The 20952-nt window shown below is 38.0% G+C and overlaps 1 protein-coding gene and 1 long non-coding RNA gene across 3 annotated transcripts; both read right to left on the reverse strand.

Moving 5' to 3' along the window:
• Positions 1-3601: 3601 nt before the first annotated feature.
• On the reverse strand, positions 3602-6608 carry LOC148098501 (uncharacterized). 2 transcript variants are annotated; one of them, XR_015720707.1, is made up of 3 exons: positions 6174-6608; positions 5481-5557; positions 3602-4344 (listed from the first exon to the last, which is right to left on the reverse strand). It is a non-coding gene; the product is annotated as an uncharacterized LOC148098501 (long non-coding RNA). The 2 variants fall into 2 exon arrangements; XR_015720708.1 differs by lacking the exon at positions 3602-4344 and adding an exon at positions 4356-4875.
• Positions 6609-6650: 42 nt separating this feature from the next.
• LOC102782443 (uncharacterized) lies at positions 6651-13438 on the reverse strand. The gene is made up of 4 exons (XM_087852427.1): positions 13280-13438; positions 12536-12611; positions 8680-9102; positions 6651-8571 (listed from the first exon to the last, which is right to left on the reverse strand). Exons 1-4 carry the CDS (start codon positions 13388-13390, stop codon positions 8405-8407), a joined length of 777 nt encoding a protein of 258 aa, XP_087708553.1. The 5' UTR covers positions 13391-13438; the 3' UTR covers positions 6651-8404.
• Positions 13439-20952: the final 7514 nt, after the last annotated feature.

The raw sequence follows: 20952 nt of genomic DNA on the forward strand, positions 1-20952 counted from the left end.
ACAATGCAGAATTATCCCAGCCAGTAAAGCTGCTTGTAGAGTTTACCAAATTTATTGCTCCACTGAAGTCAAGCAAAGTTGGGAGAATGTTTTTGGTGCCGTTTGTTTGGTGTGTTGTTGAGATTTTGCAAAAACTTCCAGGTTAAATTTCAGAGAAATGGAAGATAATCTGAAGTTGTAGTGCAAAATCAGGTCACTAGGGAATTATATGCTAGGACACTGGCCTTGGTGGGAAAACTTCAAGGAAACTTGGAGGGCTCCAAGGGATGACATGTGGCTTAAGAAGCAGATTGAGTTGTCTACTGATTGGAAGGTTGGTGATTTGATCCCCAGCTCCTCCATTCTGCAGGTTGAAGTATCCTTGGGCAAGATACTGAATCCCAAGTTGCCCGTGATGCATCCATCAGTGCATCGATCCAACATAGCAAGCGTGTTTAGTTAAAAGTACATGTATGAGTAAATGAGGCTAGCAGTAAAAAAGGACTTTGAATGCTCAAAGTCAATAGAAAAGCGGCCCAAACACACCACGACTGCCCTTTAGTTCCCCTCTTGCAGTTTTATAATGAATCTTTTCTCATTTGAAAGGGAAAAAAAGATCTTGTCATCATTCTGAGGTTTCCTGTCGTCTCATTCTGCATTCAGCAGCACGATGCAGCTGTCTGCCTTCCAAATGGGAATCTGGGGGAGAAATCCCTTTAAGTCAGAAACCCTGAGAAGTGATCGTGGGTGAGATGGCTCGTTACGGCGACCAGCTGCTGTGTCAGACTTCCAAATCGAGTCTTAATGTTCAAAAGCCTGAGAGTCATTTTCTGCCAGGGAGCGCAAAGCTTCTGTAAAGCCATCAGCCTCGGCTCTGCTTGCCACAATAAGCTGCCATGACCATATGTGCAGCGCCAACATACTAAAGATGGAAAGATGGAGGCTGACATCAGCAGCACTGGCGCGTTTTTTTTTACCTGAGTCACCTGTAAAGTTTAGATTAGGTTCTTCAGACAGGAAGAACAAACTATCAAAGCTATCGCTAAGAGAAGATAACTTCACAAAGATCATTAGAAAGACAATTTTGTATAATTATCAGTCTTATACGTGTCTGGAAAACATTTGTTCTTTTGGAAGCGACATTCAAGCAAGAAGTCAAAGATGATGATGAACACGCCAACAAGCTGTGATGGTTTGCCTTTGATCAGGAGCATGTGAAGTCGTCAAAGGTTTACAAAGCTTAACATTTACTTTTGAACAAATACAATGTTCCACCTAAGAAAATGCTACAGTAGGACTGTGCAATGGTTACCACTGTAGCTAACCCAATGTTTTATGGATGTGTTTGTTGATTCATTATTTTACTCCTTTTTTCTTAACCAGGCTTGCTGCCTTTTTAAACTACTTACAATTAAAACTTTGCCTCTGTCTCTGGACACTTGTGTGCTAATGCCAATATTTTCTTGGACACAGTTACATTATAGGCAGTAATTAAAGACATCAGATGTCTTTAATTAAAGCATATTTCTAGTCAGTTTAAACAAGTCACTATTGGTGTGGCTCATTTTAACTGTGGTGACTTTGTTGCTCAGTTCGGATAAAAGGATGTGAATGAACGTGTCTCTACTCACATCAGGTCTCATTATGTTTTAAAGACTTCAGTATAACACAGTGGCCCTGCCAAAAAAACAAAACAAAACAGGAAAACACTGTATCCCAGCTGTCATAGAGAAAGTGGCAGGGTACAGTCTGGACAGATCACCAGTCTGTAGACAGAAAACCATTCACATGTACAGCCAATTTAGATTTAGAATTGCCAGTTAACCTAACCTATGCATGTCTTTGGACTGTGGGAAAAAGCTGAAGTACATACAAGCACATGGAGAACATAAGTTTCTAGAAAGACACCAGCCAGCAGGGAGATTGAAATCTGGGACCCACCACCATGGTGAGCCCAGTGGTACAGTGGTTACTTGAATTAAAAACTCAGGCAGTGCTAACGGGATATTGCTAGCATCTTTTTTTTATCTTTTCATAGGAAGAAGCTCTTGAGCTTGAACCTGCCGGTTGGCTGAGGTCTTTCCGTGTGGAGCTTGTACTCCCTGTGTATGAGTGGGTTCTCTCCAGCTTCCCCAAACAATCCAGACATGCTTGTTAGCTGATCTGGGTGTAGGTGTGAAAGTCCAGGGTGGACTCTGTAACATGTAGGATAGGCTCCAACACCCCCCACCCCTGCTGCAACCCTGAATTTAAAAAGTTGGAGGAAAATAGATGGACTTATTCTGATAAAGCATGACAGCATCCCATCAACGTTTGTCTTTTCTCTTTTGTAGTTTGTTATTAAGGAATCTGTTCACCTATCATTTCCCCCCCCATTTAATTACCACCATCGATAACTCCACAGTTTTCCCTTCTACTCAGGTTAAGAGCTTCGGTGTCATCCTAGACAGTTCACTTTCCTATAAATCTCACATCAATAATCTCACCCGTTCTGCCTACTTCCATCTACGTAACATTAACAGATTGCTTCCTTCTCTTTCCACCCAGTCTACGTCCATTCTTGTCCACAGTCTTGTTACCTCCCGTATTGACTACTGCAATTCTCTTTTGCATGGTCTCCCCCAAAAATCCCTCCGTAAGCTTCAACTGGTTCAGAACTCTGCTGCTCGTATTATCACCAGAACCCCCTCCTACCAGCACATCACCCCTGTTCTTCAGGAACTTCACTGGCTCCCTGTGAAATTCCGGATAATATTCAAAATTCTTCTGCTCACCTTCAAGGCCATTCATAACCTTGCTCCTCCTTACCTTTCTGACCTGTTAACCACTACCTGTTCTGCCTGTTCACTTCGTTCTTCTTCTATCCAGCTTGCTGTACCTTCCTTCCGCCTCACCACCATGGGAAGCAGAGCTTTCAGCTGCTCTGCTTCCAGAAATAAGAAACACTGGTCCTCTCCCCCAGTTTAAATCCCAACTCAAAACTCATCTGTTCAAATCTGCATATTCACTGTGAATCCACTGTTTGTTAATTTTATCTTGTGCTTTTGTTTTATTGTTCTTATTCTGTCATTGTTTTACTAAGTGTTTTATCCTATTGTAAAGTGTCCTTGGGTGACTTGAAAGGCGCTCATAAATAAAATGTATTATTATTATTATTATTATTATTACCATAAAAGTTCACTACATAAATAAACTGACCTGAATTTGTATCATAAGCTGTGGTTTGCATAGGTACTATTGCACTCCAGAGGTGTTCAAGTCCATGAACCATATAGAATTCAGTTTGATCTCAAGTGAGCCAGGACATTAAATTATTCCATAATAATTAATTACTGTTGATTTATATTTAATAAGCATGCCTTAAAAAACCTGTGAGGTCTCAAGAAAAAAAGGCTAAATTACAGAAAAACTGAAACGAGTAAGTTTGTGGTCACATGGGTTCACAATTTATAGAGAACAATCAATTCTCTGCAGTCTTCAAAATTTGAAAAGCAGTCTAGTGGGCTGGATTGGACCTTGTTGGTCTCGGTTCAGAACATCAGAATTTTATCCATTTATCACTTCATCAAAATCTCAGCGATCATAAAGTATGATCGCCTGAATGTTTGAGGTAAACAAAGAATTCTTTTTTTAAGGTTAATTTATTTAAAATACAGTTAAACACAGGTCCTAATACAGATTTCTATAGAAATAAAAGTAATGTATGAGTGCGTGCATGATGCTATATTAAATGTTGAGTCTATTAGCTCAGATTTTTTTTTGCATTTTTACATAATATCTCTTTCTATAGATAACTGCAAGTTGCTAACTAATTGCTTAAAGACTGCTGCTAATGACTGTACAAATGAAACAAACATTGATTCACAACATTGTATGAGATTATAAGAGTAATTGTGATACTTAAAATACATTTTGCTTGTAACATACTACTACAGTTAGATACTAGATTGACTATGAAGGTCAGAACATCAGTAGGTTTTAATTTGATTAAATGAGCATGATCACTTAACTGCACAGTTAACAGCATTAAAATCAGCCAGTTTTGTTAAAAAGCCTATTATCAAAGAAGATTTAAGACTACACATACACATCATTATAATAGTAAACAGAATATTTTACAGACTTAAAATACAATATTTTTATCCATTGGTGGAGACACAGGAGCATTTTCTTTGAGAAAATCTGCCCAACTTTGGGTAGAAATCCTCTTTAGAAAACAAACGTGGATTGCCTGATTCTGGTTCTGTGCAGCAGCCGCCCTTTCTTCATGTCCTGAACATCTGGGAAAAGTGTTCAGGTTTCTCCTTAGCCTCGTAAACATCTCCATCAGTGCACGAAGGACATGCACCCCTCATTTCCTCTTTCCTGTGGGGAAAAAAACAAACAAACAAATACATGATAAAACTGATTATTATCAATTATGTGGCATGATGGACATCAGTGTCTGGGTCAAATCCTGATTCATGGAGATCCATTCCTGCCTCATTAGAGCTCCTAGATGATATCAGTTTGTGACTTTTAGCTTTTTAAGTGACTGACCAAACTGACCAAATCTGTATTTTCCAACATCACACAGGATCATTACATAAGGTAAAAGTGATGATTAAATGGCTCAGATTAACATTTTGAAGCCATGAACAGAAAACTTTTCAGATCTCAGTCCTCAATGGTCAGTCTTTAAAAAGCAGGTGGATCTGACCCCTCACATAATGCTTATGCAGGTATTTCCTGGATAATCCTCCTTTTAGTATTAAGTATAACACAAAGCGAGTGACTGAGCTCATGAACTCGTCAGAAAATACTCAAAGGTCGGAGGTCATAGACTTCTAGAAGGCCAAAAATCTTTTTTTGCGGTCAGGGCAGTCACCCCCTGGTGACAGGATTTTTCATCAACGTCTTTAACAAAGAGAGACAATTAATGTACTCGTGTAAGGAATATTGCTGGTGAATAATTTTCTAGCTGTTTAAGCAGGAGGGGAAAAAGTACAAAAACACTCTGAAAACATTAAAATATAATCAGTCTGTGTAACGGAGGAGGTTAAATACTATTCTTAAAGTAGTCTGCATCCAAAAGGTGTAGTGAATTTCTTCAATGGTAAAATTTTATTTTAAATATTCCTGAAATGTATAGTTGGTTTGCTTTCTTATTTCCCCCCCTCACATTTCACACCTGTGAGATATCAGGTGGTTTAACGTGAGTTTACAACCACTTATTTTCTAATTATTTGTTATTGTCACAGTCCTTCAAAATGTCACTGGTTGTCACGGCTGTCATCGGTGTTACGTTTGTCCAAAACTGTCAAAGCCCCAACTAGTGACGGGTGCCATCATAAATCTGAGAAACAACAATTTACTGGCCTCGTACATTAATAAAATAGTAATAATTTGTTCAAGTAAGTAGTGTTTCTGGGCTGGTTGTCTGGTTGTCTAGTTCCCAAAAAAAAACCAAAAACCCCTCAAGGCAAACAAACTAAGCAGCATGCGGCCAACAGGTCACTCACCTTGGATGTATCTATAAGGCTGGGAAAGACAGGGAAGCTCCATATTGATGGCTCATGCCAGAACTCCACGTGACGATCTAAAACACAAAATCACAAACAGAAAACTTTGAGAAACAGTTTGGCCTGGCTACCTGCAGCAGTGAGTGATGGAGATATAAAGAACATCACTGAAGCAAAAAGATGAATGGAACTACAGCAAAATATGGCTGTGAAGTCAGTTTTTATCATAGCAAAGTTTGTTTGAAGTTGTATGTTTTCCAGATGGTTTTAGCAGCAGGAGGAATGTGTGGTACAGCTAAACGAATTAAGTCATTGAATTGCTTGCTTCAGGCCTGTGAAGCTTTCACTTTGAGTTGCGTGGGAATCTGTGCAAGAACTAAAAGACTCATTTTCAGGCTTGTGAAACATATTGTTGTGGGTTGGCTATATGGCTGCCTTTGTGTAATCGGGAAGCATTACTGATTAAGCTGTTTGCTGAATAAGCACCTTTTTGTTGACAGTTTGTGATCTGTACATGTACAAGAGAAAACTGTTAGATTAAAGCCTGTCAATGAACTACACACGTGTCTTGAGGTGGTTTTCTTCTTAAGGAGTTTAAATTTGAAACCTCTGCTTTAAGAGAAACTAATGTTAACTGCTTAACTGTCTTCAGATTAGCATGCCAGTGGGACTTTTCAGTTAAACAGTATTTACCTTTCAGTAGATCACTCCAGACTGCTATTTCTGACGGTGTCTTCAGTTGTGAGGCTGGTAGGGACACTTTTAGCCTCACGCTGATTGAGTACGCTGGTATGTAGTCAAGGACAAGATCCATTCAGTCACACTTCAGGACGTCAGGTAATTTTTGATGAGGAGCTTCAAACATGTGTAGTCCTGTTGCATCTCCAAACTTTTCTCCAAAATGACCATGAAGTTGAGTCGACGTGGCATTTTTACATCTATTTGATGATTTTTTTGTCTGCAACCCAGCTAAATTTCTTCTGGAGTGTCATCAGCCAGCAAAGCCTTCTTCTCTCTTAATGAATCATTTTCTTGCTTTTGTTGATCTTGTACTTTTTCCTGCTAGTGTTGGTCATATTACAGCCAGGTTTACAAAAAAAGAAAAATAAAAAGCACGTGCCGTTTTCAACAGCCATCTCTTCTGAGTAAAATGTTTTCCATTGCTGCCCATATGTGTGACAATGAACAAAATGACAAAATTAACAACTTCATTTTCATTAAAAAATAAAAATAAAAATAATAAAAAAAAAAGAGTAAAAATGTTTGCAATATCCTCCAGTAGGACTCTGCCATTGGCGTATTGAATTCCACAGGGTACCTTATGGAAGGTTCAAACACAAATGACTTTCTTCATTAGAAAGCAATTTCTTGAAAAACTTCAGAAGAGCAAAAAGTGAAAAAGCTCCACGAAAGAAAGAAAAATGTCAACATGGAAAAACAGGTAATTCAACTTGATATCAATTAGCGTTCGTGGAAGGGACAGTTTAAAAGCTGACTTTTGAAAGATAAAGTCACAAAAAACATTTCATTTTACTTCCTTTTCTTGAATTTTTGCTCTGGCTTTGGTGTCTGTTTACATAACTCTCAGCTGAGCACCGTCACAATTTAACCGACTCAGAAGGAACAAGCTTGTGTGCTGATTGGTTGAAGACATAGGTGGGAAAGGGACCAATTGTCATTATGCACAGTACAAAGTAAAACAGTGACAACATTTTAATTATATTTTGATTATCAAAGGAAAGTTGGAAGAAATTATTCTTAGTGAAGTGGAACCACTCACTGCTGTCTTTGTCACTGCATCTCATCCACAGTTTCTTTTCTCATCACTTCAGAATGTTGTCTTGTCTCCTCCATCTTTTTGTTTGAGACCTTCTCAGACACAAACTGCTTCTAAAACAGGGGTGCCACACTCCAGTCCTCAAGGGTCGGTGCCCTGAAATTTTTCCATGTGTCCCTGCTGCAAAACACCTGAATAAATTTTGTAGGTCATTAGCACGACTTGACTGCATTTATTTTTACATTTACAGCACCATGTTCGTTCACTCTTGAGCTCCTGTAACATGTATCAAATGGCTGAAATGCACCTCAGCATGCAGTCAGGTTCTATAGAGTCTTGCTAATGTATAGCGCTTTACTTAGTCCCTATGGACCCCAAAGCGCTTTACACTACATTCAGTCATCCACCCATTCACACACACACACCTTCACACACTGGAGATGGCAAGCTACATTGTAGCCACAGCTGCCCTGGGACGCACTGACTCACCAGAGTGAGCGACCACCACCATTAGGCAACGGGTGAAGTGTCTTGCCCAAGGACACAACGATCGAGACTGTCAGAGCCGGGGCTCGAACCGGCAACCTTCCGATTACAAGACGAACTGCCAACTCTTGAGCCACCTGAATAATTGTATTCAGGTGTGCTGCACATGGAAAAGTTTCTGGACACCGACCCTCGAGGACTGGAGTCTGTTACCTGTGCTCTAAAAGATCAAGATAGTGAGCACAATTCCCAAATAAATCCAAATCCAAATAAATCTGGATGACTGAGTTTAACTCATTACTCAGTTTTCTGGGAACTGTTATAAATAGTCTGGCTTCAGAGAGGGACCACCAGACCTCTGGGGAAAATTAGTTAAAAAACGGGCACTGTCACTTTTGTTTCTTAAATTTGAATTTAGTTGTGTGTTAGAAATTCTAATCTTTTGAAGCTGCACACAAGCGTGTCCTGTAACCTCAGCACTGGTAGATTTTGATCAAGTTATCCTTTCTGTGAAGGCTGAGAGCAATGCAAACAGACACACGGCGCCAGTATTCGGTCTTCAGTCCAACACATCCATCCTCGTTTCCTCCCATCCCAGGTTCAGATAGGTCATGACTGAAGAGCAGAATTCATTTCCTTTGTTAAAAAATTGTGTACTTTTCTATATTACCCCTTGAGAATTACGAGAATGTCTTTTATAGATACAAATTCCAGCCGTTACTGTAACTGAAACTGCAACTGCAATAGCAATAGCAATAGTTATAATCACCCCGTCTCCAACATACAGGGCCACTTTCAGTCCATCAATCTTCTCGCCAGGTTTTTGGCCTGCAGACATAGGTGTATGATTGGACTTTTGTTAGACATCATCTTATAGAAAAGTGCCCTCTGCAACATCTTTATAACAAAATTTCTTATTTATCTTTATAAACTCACCAGAGTGAGCGACTTTCAGGTTGACAATGCTGACGACAAGAACTTCTCTCTTCATGCGGCTTGGTCCACTCTGAAAGGCTCTGCACTCGTATATCCCTGTGTCATTAGTTGTTACATTCTTCATAATCAAAGACCAATCTCCATGCGTCATATTTCTGTCCTTCACATCCACTCGGTTGATAAAAGATGGATCTTGGTCTTCTGAATCAAGTTGTTCATCGCGATAGCTGAGCACATACTGACTACTGTTGGCTCTGTGCCACTCCAAAACCTTGACTGGAATATTTTTAGGATTTCTGCAAGGGAGAATGACAGTCTCTCCAGGTTCAGCTGCGACATTTTCCTGTACTGAAGGAGCAGAATCATCCCCCACCTTCAGCTGATCCATTTCAGGGTCATTGGTTGTGCTGGAACCTGTCACAGCTTTCAAAGGACAACGGTTTCAATACTTTGAATAATGCCAAACGTACAACAAACGCACTTGATAAATAGCAAAGAGAGATAAAAGCATATCCTTTTAACACTAGAAATGCCAACTGGGTCACTTTGACCCATTGGCTTTTTAAAAATCCTGTAACTTTTTAAATTAAAACCCCATGATCTTATATTGCACAATTTTTCCTAAAATGGGGTCATTCATCAAATACTGAATTTTGGGGTGTGTAGGATCGAAAGGAAAAAAAAATATTATGACCACTTTTACCTAGAACCAGCGAGGACGTCATTTTGACCCTATAGAAATTAATGTAAAACTACTATTGTGTGACACTCGATAGTCCAGCAACATGATTGTTTACACACATTTTACATGCAGGCTGCTATAACATGAGCAAAAGCTAGCTAAATATGATTGCAAAAATAAAATAAATGGGACTATAGGTAGATAAAAAATTAGTGACTACTGCCAGGCTGATGATAGGATTTTGAGCCTGAGCAAATCGGGGGATTACATTACCAAGTGCGTGGAGAAGCAATGTGAATGGGGAAATGTATCTGAACTGAGCAGGGAGTAGAGTGGGGAGAACTAATCTGAGAAAATAAAGGGTGAAATCCACAACTGAACAGCAAAACATGTTTCAGGCCTGAGCAAGACAGTTTAGGAGGTGATGTTGCAGAGGCAGAGCAGTGTTGATGTTGGATGACAGGCAACAGATTTTGTGACTGGGGAAAGATGAAAAACTTTGAATGTTCTAATTTCATAATAATGATTTCAAATATTCTTACATTTTTGTAGCCGGCTGTGAGGTCAATTTTAAATTGTAGGCAATCTTCTTCACAGTGCCTCATTTTTTTAGGGAAACTAATACAAATGTGTAATTCTAATGTGGCAGTTCTTGTCTGTTATTCTAATGTGTATTTTAACTTCATAATCTGTGCTGACATTACCTAAATTATTATTTAAAATAATAAAACCCTTCACAAATAATCTCAATTAAATTACTCTTAAATTCTTGATCTGTCAAATCTTATTTTTTTGGTTGAAAATTAACAACTTAACTGCTTCAAGAAATTACATCATTACCATTACTGTTGTTGTAATTATTTTCCTGTATAAATCATTGGTTGTTACAATAATAAATGTCAGTTAAATATATCATAGGAGACACAGTGATATTTGAGAAGTGAAATGAAGTTTATTGGATTTACAGAAAGTGTGCAATATTTGTTTAAAAATCAGGCAGGTGCATAAATTTGGGCACTGTTGCCATTTTATTGATTCCAAAACCTTTAGAACTAATTACTGGAACTCAAATTGGCTTAGTAAGCTCAGTGACCCCTGACCTACATACACAGGTGAATCCAATAATTAAAAAGAGTATTTAAGGGGACCAATTGTAAGTTTCCCTCTTTTAATTTTCTCTGAAGAGTAGCAATGGGGGTCTCAAAACAAAAAACGCTTGGACACTGCTAGCACGGGGCTCCCACACAAACACAAAGCAGGAGATGAAGCATCGCTGAATATGTTTCCAAACCAACTTCATTCTAAGCCAAAGACTAGAAAATATGGTGAAGCATATCTTCCCTTTGGCTTCACCTGCACAAGTGCCGAAGTAGGTCTCCCCCACAGAATTGGTTTTCCCTGCGTCGGGAGCAGCGCTGGGCTGTTCAAATCACGGACAAACAGTATCCCACATTCTTGATTTTTAGTTCACAAACACTTGTTGTAATGACTAACTACTCCTGACATTTTGGAGATGTTTGCTCTTTATACAGTAAAGTTACAGTGGAATACAAATAATATCAGGCTGATCCTGCCACGATTTGTTCCCCCAGTTCAAATCACGGACAAACAGCATCCCACAGTTGTTTATATTTTTAAACCCATTTTGCACAGAGAGGCATTTTTTGAAAAATGTATTGACAGCAATGTTGAAAATTATTACACAGGAAAAAAAACAACTACACGTGAAATAATTACACCGTGACGCCTCTGCCCTTCTAAACAGAGGGACAGTAATTGCGTGTGTATATGTAAGCGTGTAAAACCTGCAGATAGAGATAAAATAAAACTGTTAATCTGCCTATCTGCCATTCTGCAATTCATCTCATGTAAACAATAACGTGGCGCACAGCATGACGTGAAAAAAGGCACATACCTTTGACGTTGCGTGACAAACTCTGTATTCCTCGTCCACATGTAAATGCAAAAAAGGAGTTTTAAATAATCTCAGTTTTCTGTGATTCGAAACGCTGTTACCGTGTGGACGAAACAGCTGCGTTTTCAAAAATACCCGTGTAGGTGTGGAGGTAGCGTAAAAGAGTTAGTAGTTTATTTTATTATACCTGTCATTTCTTGCAGGTTACTTGTATTTGCTTAATTGTTTACTAAATGTTTGAGGTGTGAAATAAACCGCAATGGAGCAAAATATGGGTGCGTGTTGTTGGAGGATGTGTTTGTGCGCACGCGTGGGGGGAGGGCGCAAACATTTTTCTTGTAAAACAAAGGGGGGCCTAGCAAAAAAAGTTTGGGAACCACTGGTTTAGGGGAAGGATACAGAAAGCTGTCTCAGAGATTTAAGCTGTCTGTTTCCACAGTTAGAAACATATTGAGAAAATGGAAGGCCACGGGCTCAGTTTTCAGCTTATGTTTTGACTCGTAGTGCCGTCTTAAATTAAACCCCTTAATTACAGCCACATTAGCTCCACAAATAAGATACAGGTTTACCAGCAATGTTTGTAAACATATGTTCAGTCTCCTGCAGCCGGTTGTGAAAGGCTCAGTTTTCAGAATCAACTTTTCTCTTCGCCATTGTGAGGGGCTAGCTAACAGAAGTTTGACCTGAATGACGGGGGAATGTTCCAAGGTAGCCTAGCGTTCTGCAAGGAGGCTGCAGCGCTGCATTATGGGATCTGTAGTTTGTGTGTTATTAGCGCCTCATATCGCCGGGTCATGCATAACAATAATAATAAATCTATATAAAATGATCTCGCGGGGCGGATATAAATGCACGCCGGTCCGGATGTGGCCCGCGGGCCTTGACTTTGACACATGTGGTTTAGAGGCTGTAATTTCTGCAAAAGGCGGATCTACTAAATATTGATTTCATTTCTTTTTTTGTGGTGCCCAAATTTATGCACCTGCCTGATTTGGTTTAAACAATTATTGCACACTTTCTGTAAATCCAATAAACTTCATTTCACTTCTCAAATATCACTGTGTGTGTCTCCTATATGATATATTTAACTGACATTTTTATTGTAACAACCAACGACTTATACAGGAAAATGATGACTATTAACAAGGTTGCCCAAACTTTTGCATCCCACTGTATGTGTCTGTAGTATTGATTAAATAACTGTGTCCAGATCTGACAGGGTGTGAGCGGTTTTACAATGATTTACAGAACAAACTCACCATGATGCTCACCTGCCAACACAGACACCGCCAGAATCAGGATTATCAGATAGTGCTTAACAGCCATTTTCACAAACTGAAATGACAAGAACAAAGATTAACACTCCCGTTTTTCAGCCACTGGGCATTTTTGTTTTTTGCATCACTGTATAAAATATAATTCTCTATGAGAAAAAAAGTTCAGTTCAGCAAGATATTCCACCATGCTTTTTCATGTCAGAAAGCTGCAAATAAAGATATAAAAGAATAATGTTCCACGCGTGAAAGGGTTTGCAATATTTTACCAAGTGCTTAAACGTAAATATCACAAAAACAATATGTATTGCAAGCAGAAGTAATTAAGTTACTAAGCTTAAAAAAAAGATAACTTGTTGGTCTATAATATGTGACGCACATGTCAAATGTATCCCTCATGAATGATATCAAGTCATTTTAAGCCACAAACAACATTCCGATAACAAGGTAGAAGCTGCAATCAGTTTTTGGCAGTGACTTGTGAAAATGGCGCAGCTGAACGCAGCTTTATAACAAATTGATAACAGCTTGAGGAAAACAATTATCAACTGTAATAAAGAAGTAAAACTTTTAATACAATCCTTTTTTCGAAAGCACGAGATTGGGGTAGGACCAAATAATAGGCATGTACTATTAACACCGGAAACATAGCCGTTCGGAGTTACTAGCTAGCGGTTTGGTTAAAACTCAAAATTGACAGTTCGATAAAAAAGGCAAACAGACACTTACTAGCAAAAAATATTCCGCGGGCCAGACAATGCCCGACATAGGTCTATTTATGTGTTTTATGCTGTTTAAATCGTGAAAATGTAGCATGAAACACAAAAAGTGCCGAGTCATTCAGCGAGCACACTGCGAATCAATGAAAAGGTTAACTTAAAAGTTTATCTAACGTCTTAGACTTGAAAACTTGTTTTGGGGTAAATACCTGTTTTCGTAGCGTTCAAGTTGTATGTAAATGCATAAAATCATCCAGCTTTCCAAATTACCTTGGCTGTATGTGCCCGTTTGAAGCTGAAATAAGATACGGGACAGCCAACAGGAAATATACGACGGAAGAGCCACTGGAAGTGCCACTGGAAAGAAAGAAAAAAGTGGGCACGTCTTATGTTTTTTCTTTTTTTCACAACTCTGAGATTAAAGTCAGTGAGAAAAAGCTCACAATTCTGGAAAAGGAAAAAAAAAAAGACTTGCCCACGTTTTTTTTTCCAGTGCTCCCAATCCTCTTCTGTACAGTCATAATGTAGCAAAATATTACAAGTTGTAGATTCAAGCTGCTCTTCATATTTTTTGCCAGATGTCACCAAAGATGACTGTGTTAAAAAGTTTCTAGTAATGAACCGCTTTTCATACAAGGTCCTTTGCTTCAATCTGAAAAATGTAGACAGGTTGTGAATGCTGCCTAAACCTTGACAGAAAGCCGTGGAGGACAGGAGGACCATGACACTCAACTGAATATCACTTTTACAGTCCCATACAAACATCAGGATCGATTACACCAATGTTAATGTGAGTTTGTTTATTGTGCAGGTTTTGTTTGGTGGTGTCAAGTCAAACGTACGTTTGTTTTAAGGAGAAACGTGCAGACAGTTCACTCGTTAAGTTAAAAGAATGGTAGTTTATTCACAGGGGCGTTTGGCCAGTGTAGTATCTTAACCACTTTAAACTTAGCCCTAATTTTATTTAGTACCCCTAATAACACAAATACTTACACGAACAGGAAATACTCCTTGTGCTCTTTTTGTAGTACTGTATGCTCTCTGAGCCTGCCACCTTTCTGTCTGTCCTGCACATTTCCCTTCTCTTGTTTTCTTTGTAAAATAAAAGTATAACATGTATTTATAAATTATACTTGTGTTTTAATCCTGCAGCGTATCACACATTTGATTTACATGCTTGAAAAATGCAAGTGTCCAGAGTCAGGACAGACTGAGAAATTTCTGAGGTGAGTGCTGATCAGACAGAGGCCTTCCACCTGTGATGATCAGACAGGACAAACTCAGCAGTGTGCGAGGAAAAGGAGGAGGAAGAGGAGTGAGACATAGAGAGAGCAGGAGAAAATAGACAGGCTATTCTGTCTTTGTGAAGGACTGCTAATGTTTAAAATAACTAATTATCTGTCCTGAATCAATCTTTTTAGCTAATGTTAAAATAATGTTATCATTAAAGTGTTTTCAGTGTGGGAGAAACTACTCAAGTTCTTCAAGTAAAAACTATATAAAGTAAAGCTGATACTTAAAGTATATAAGTATCAGCAGCAGAATGCACCTGAAAAGAAATGTCAGTATTTTGGATTAATAATACTGCTGTGTTTGTTGCATCATGCATTATATATACCGAGGTAAGTTGGTCTATAGTGTTACTATAAAAGGATTTTATGTGTTTGTATCATTTCTGCCCAGTTTTACCCATTTAGCAAACGTCAGCCTGTTTTTTGCCTGTTTTCTCCCCCAATAAAATAGTATTTAATGTATTACTCTTCTTATTTTATTACAATTTTTACATCTTGGGATTTTCTTTTTACCCATATCGTATAAGTAAGCTTTCATTTTCAGACAATATTTAGATAAACAATATTTATCTATTTGATAGATAATGCATCATTACATACAGTGTAAGAGACATTTGCCTTTGAGATAAAAAAAAAAAAGATATAAAGTGATATGAAATAATTTCACATTCAGTGTTTGCTGAAGCTCAGTATTTAAAACATTTGACAAGTTAAAAGGTCAAAGGTCTACCTCACCCTCTCTCTGCTTTTCCCTGCTGTGTGTGCCTATGTCCAGATTCAGATAAAGACAGTTCTCCCCAAATGTGCCAGCATCACTGCTGATATCACTAAAAGGCTCACACGAATACTAATAAAAAATGTGATTTTGAGTGTCATGTTTGTCAACAATGTGTTGTTATACTTTTCTCATGTTAGCTGGTTTTTGGGATAAAGTCAACTAATATGATCATAATTAAATAATAATAAAAGCACTAAATGACATTTTAGTGTCTTTAACTGTCCTTAACAAAAAGCACAACAATAAAAACAAATGACTGGAGTCTTTAGAATACAGTCTCCAAATTTGATCCTATTACTGAAAACCCTTTATCATCATGATTATTATTATTATTATTATTATTATTATTATTATTATTATTATTATTATTATTATTATTATTATTAATATTATCATCATTATTATATAGCTATGGGTGTGGGTGCTTTAGGGGCTACAGGTCCCTATTGCTGCCAGTGCTTTTGATCCTCTTTGGATGTTGGCTGCCTTTTGTTCTATTCTCTGTTAACATTTTGTTCCATTGGTTGTCTTGCTTTCCTTTTGAATATAGTACACACTACTTTTTGTGTCATTGATGTCCCAGTGCTTCTGCCCTATTTTTTTTTGTCTGATCATTTATGATTCGTTTTACAACAGCTTTATTTAATGATATCTGAAAATCAAATATCTGTAATTTAACTGATCAGTAAATGAGTCAATCTTTATTGACAAACTTTACGTCCATAGTAAAAAAACACAAAACAAACAAACAAAACAAAACAAAACAAAAAAACAACACAACATGTAAGACTGCACTTAAAATGAAGAGTGATAAGTCTGTGTGTTTGGCAGTTTTTGACCAGCAGGTGGCGAGGGAGGTCTGAGGATTAAACTCTTTTGCAATCAAATTGGCTGAAAGACTTCATGAAGCTTCATTTAGCTGTCACTAGCTCAAGCTGTTCCTTAAATGCTGGATGCTGGATGAGTAACAGGTGTGACAGGTGAAGTGGGAACCTGAGGACTCCACCCAGTGGGTGGGTCTGGACAGGACCTGCCCAACACTTTCAGAAACAGCAGGTGAAGAGAACACAAAAACAGACAACATCCTTAACCAGCCGGGGCCCATGAGACACTGTTTTACAGCTATAGCAGTCATACTTTGTGCGCTTTGGATCTTTACTATTGTCTGAGCCAAAACTCCCACCTTGTCTTTATTACTGATTGCCATTCAAGAAACCCCAAACAGAGGCCAATACTGAAAAATATAAATCAATGACTGAAAACAGCAAAACACACATACCCTGAGAGCTGATGGTTAACTTAAGGTTGTGGTCCAATCAAATCTCTTAATACGTAATTTCTCTGCTTCTATGGAATGGAAAAGGGTCTTTTGTTGTATTCAAACAAAAAAAAAAAACACAAAGGGAGGGGACGCGAGTTTCATTTTACTGTAAACTGAGTGAAGTGTTGTTATTAAGTCTCAGTCAAATATGACCAAGTGAAAGAATGAAGGGTACATCTGTCCTGTGGCTGCTGTGTAAGTACACCACATATTTCTTTGTCAGATTAATGTGAAACTTAAGATGGAGATATAACACTCATGCACCCTGAAAATTATGAAGGTCTAAATATGTATCAAAGGGACTCACTGAACATCAGTGGATTTCTATGGGGCAAACGTACTTAAACCAGCCACTGTGACCATTGCAGCAGAGCAGAATGAATGATACTGATGGGAACTATGAGGGTTTGTAGTTAAATTCCTGCTCTTACAGGATCAGTGAGTGTCTGTTTAAATATTATTACCATACTTTTACATCACTATGGAACACCAGCATTTCTGCAGAGGACAGAACTTCCTGCTTTAATCTACCCTGATGCTCGGTGCTGTGTTGTCATGGCAATATGAAGTCAAATAAATACAAATATACAAAAATGCACATTTAAAGGAGGACAAGAAGACAAGCAACTGGAAGAGTGTTTGAAGCAGGATAACTTTTCTGGATTTCTCTTCATTTAACTGAAATTTTTACGAATACAAGTCAAGGAGAAAACAAGGAGGCAGCTGTTTGGATTATATCTGAGGACAGGACGCATGAAGGAGAAACATGAGGAGAGAGAAAACAGCAGAGCGATGGTGCAGAGCTAATCGTGGATCAAGTCGAAGAAGCAAGCACCAAAACTGTGAGTAAACATAACACACAGAGTTAAAAATTACTGTGCTGATTAAGGAAACATTACATTTGGTTAGTTTGGGGTCTGGAGCTTCAGGTTTGTGGGTTCAGTTGGTCTCAAAATTGAGGAAAGAAAAAAATGTTTCTTTTGAAAGCTTGGTCGAGGACTCTTACTGTAAGAAATATCTGGGGGTGCATCTGCTTTTATTTAAAAAGGAAAGAAAGAAAAGTTGAATTTGGTTTAGTCACATTGGACAGGGAAATTGGAGAATCAGGACAATAATGTGGCCAAATTTACTGTTTCCTTAATCACAACAATAATTTTGATCTGAACTAGAAATTTTGAAATAGATTATTTTATTTCTTCTCTACTGATCACTGTGTTGAATGTTTAGTTACTTATCAGTCTACATTACTGTTCATTTTGTAGAAAAAAGCTCTGCACCTGTGGAAAAAAAAAAAACCCACACCCCCAAAATCACTGTAGACCAGAGTAGCTAAGCCCTGGTTAACTGCAATTATATTACAGGAGATTAAAAATATTGGAATGATTGAAAGAAATTGTTTTAAGGTCTGAAGATTTGACTTTCTTATTGAAAGAGATCAAAACTAAACTATGTGTGACGCTGAGAAAAAACCTAAAAGCTGAAAAGATCTGGAGGTCCTGTTGTTATACAAATGCGCAAACTTTTAATGACATTAGAAAGAAAAAATAGGATGTTTAAAAAGGTAATATATAAAATAGATGTTTATATTACTTGAAAAAATTATGCTGGTTAGCGCTGCTGTATTTGGAAAACTATTAGGCTAGTAAGCTGACATTAAATATGACAAACTGAGGATAGGTAATATATTCTGCACACTCACTATTATTGTTTGTCAGATTCAAACATTCTTATCTTAATTGTAAATTTACATTTGCTTTAAGGTAATATTACACAAAGTTTACCAGTAATGTTTTCACAGATGTGTGTTTAATGAATTATTTATGTTAAATCACCCATGATGCATTAGGAAATGTCTACACAGTTATACATGGGCCCATTTTCAGTAAGAATCACTCCTGTGTGGACAGATCACATGGTTATAAACCAGGTGAAAATTGACTTCAAACTTTTGAGCTGTAGTGTAGATTGCTATGATAGTGCATAGTTATCTATTACAGCAGAATATATAGAAGTATCAGGACAGGGAGACACTGTTAAAACGTTATGAGCTGTCTTGCTGCAGAGAAAGTGGAGTCTGTCAACCCTGAAAAGCTCCCAACATAGGCAGCTGGCAGGACTGAATGATGCTCTGCCTCTGTGGTCAAGTACAGACATAGGCCTTAAGCAACCATGAGCCACTGATAAGTGTGACAGATTAGGAAACATGCATAAGTTAGACTCCTGTGAGCCACTAATAGGAGAAAATGAGCACGCAATAAAGTGGACGTGTTAGGGAGAGATTGCCGTCAGAGTTAAAACACTCCAACTCAATTTTGATGATAGATACAGCTAAAAAAATGAGCGTTTTGTTGACACTGATGACAAAATCCTGATCAGATACAGACAGACACATGCATACAACACACACTATTGCTCAAAAGTTTGTGGTCAGATTCAAACATTCTTATCTTAATTGTAAATTTACATTTGCTTTAAGGTAATATTACACAAAGTTTACCAGTAATGTTTTCACAGATGTGTGTTTAATGAATCATTTATGTTAAATCACCCATGATGCATTAGGAAATGTCTACAGTTATACATGGGCCCATTTTCAGTAACAATCACTCCGGTGTGGACAGATCACATGGTTATAAACCAGGTGAAAATTGACTTCAAACTTTTGAGCTGTAGTGTAGATTGCTATGATAGTGCATAGTTATCTATTACAGCAGAATATATAGAAGTATCAGGACTGGGAGACACTGTTAAACGTTATGAGCTGTCTTGCTGCAGAGAAAGTGGAGTCTGTCAACCTTGAAAGCTCCCAACATAGGCAGCTGGCAGGACTGAATGATGCTCTGCCTCTGTGGTCAAGTACAGACATAGGCCTTAAGCAACCATGAGCCACTGATAAGTGTGACAGATTAGGAAACATGCATAAAGTGCATAAGTTAGACTCCTTTAAACCACTAATAGGAGAAAAGGAGCACGCAATAAAGTGGACTTGTTAGGGAGAGATTGCCATCAGAGTTAAAACACTCCAACTCAATTTTGATGATAGACACAGATGAAAAAATGAGCGTTTTGTTGACACTGATGACAAAATCCTGATCAGATACAGACAGACACATGCATACAACACACACTACTGCTCAAAAGTTTGTGGTCAGATTCAAACATTCTTATCTTAATTGTAAATGTACATTTGCTTTAAGGTAATATTAAACAATGTTTACCAGTAATGTTTTCACAGATGTGTGTTTAATGAATCATTTATGTTAAATCACCCATGATGCATTAGGAAATGTCTACACAGTTATACATGGGCCCACTTTAGTAACAATAGCTCATGTGTGGACAGATCACATGGTTATAAACCAGGTGAAAATTGACTTCAAACTTTTGAGCTGTAGTGTAGATTGATTGCAATGATAGTGCATAGTTATCTATTACAGCAGAATATATAGAAGTATCTGGACAGGGAGACACTGTTAAAACGTTATGAGCTGTCTTGCTGCAGAGAAAGTGGAGTCTGTCAACCCTGAAAAGCTCCCAACATAGGCAGCTGGCAGGACTGAATGATGCTCTGCCTCTGTGGTCAAGTACAGACATAGGCCTTAAGCAACCATGAGCCACTGATAAGTGTGACAGATTAGGAAACATGCATAAGTTAGACTCCTTTGAGCCACTAATAGGAGAAAATGAGCACGCAATAAAGTGGACTTGTTAGGGAGAGATTGCCGTCAGAGTTAAAACACTCCAACTCAATTTTGATGATAGACACAGATGAAAAAATGAGCGTTTTGTTGACACTGATGACAAAATCCTGATCAGATACAGACAGACACATGCATACAACACACACTACTGCTCAAAAGTTTGTGGTCAGATTCAAACATTCTTATCTTAATTGTAAATGTACATTTGCTTTAAGGTAATATTAAACAATGTTTACCAGTAATGTTTTCACAGATGTGTGTTTAATGAATTATTTATGTTAAATCACCCATGATGCATTAGGAAATGTCTACAGTTATACATGGGCCCATTTTCAGTAACAATCACTCCGGTGTGGACAGATCACATGGTTATAAACCAGGTGAAAATTGACTTCAAACTTTTGAGCTGTAGTGTAGATTGATTGCTATGATAGTGCATAGTTATCTATTACAGCAGAATATATAGAAGTATCAGGACTGGGAGACACTGTTAAAACGTTATGAGCTGTCTTGCTGCAGAGAAAGTGGAGTCTGTCAACCTTGAAAAGCTCCCAACATAGGCAGCTGGCAGGGCTGAATGATGCTCTGCCT

This window comes from Neolamprologus brichardi, chromosome 15 (genome assembly GCF_056152115.1).
Source record: "Neolamprologus brichardi isolate AB-2024 chromosome 15, ASM5615211v1, whole genome shotgun sequence".
In the NCBI taxonomy this organism is placed as follows: domain Eukaryota; kingdom Metazoa; phylum Chordata; class Actinopteri; order Cichliformes; family Cichlidae; genus Neolamprologus; species Neolamprologus brichardi.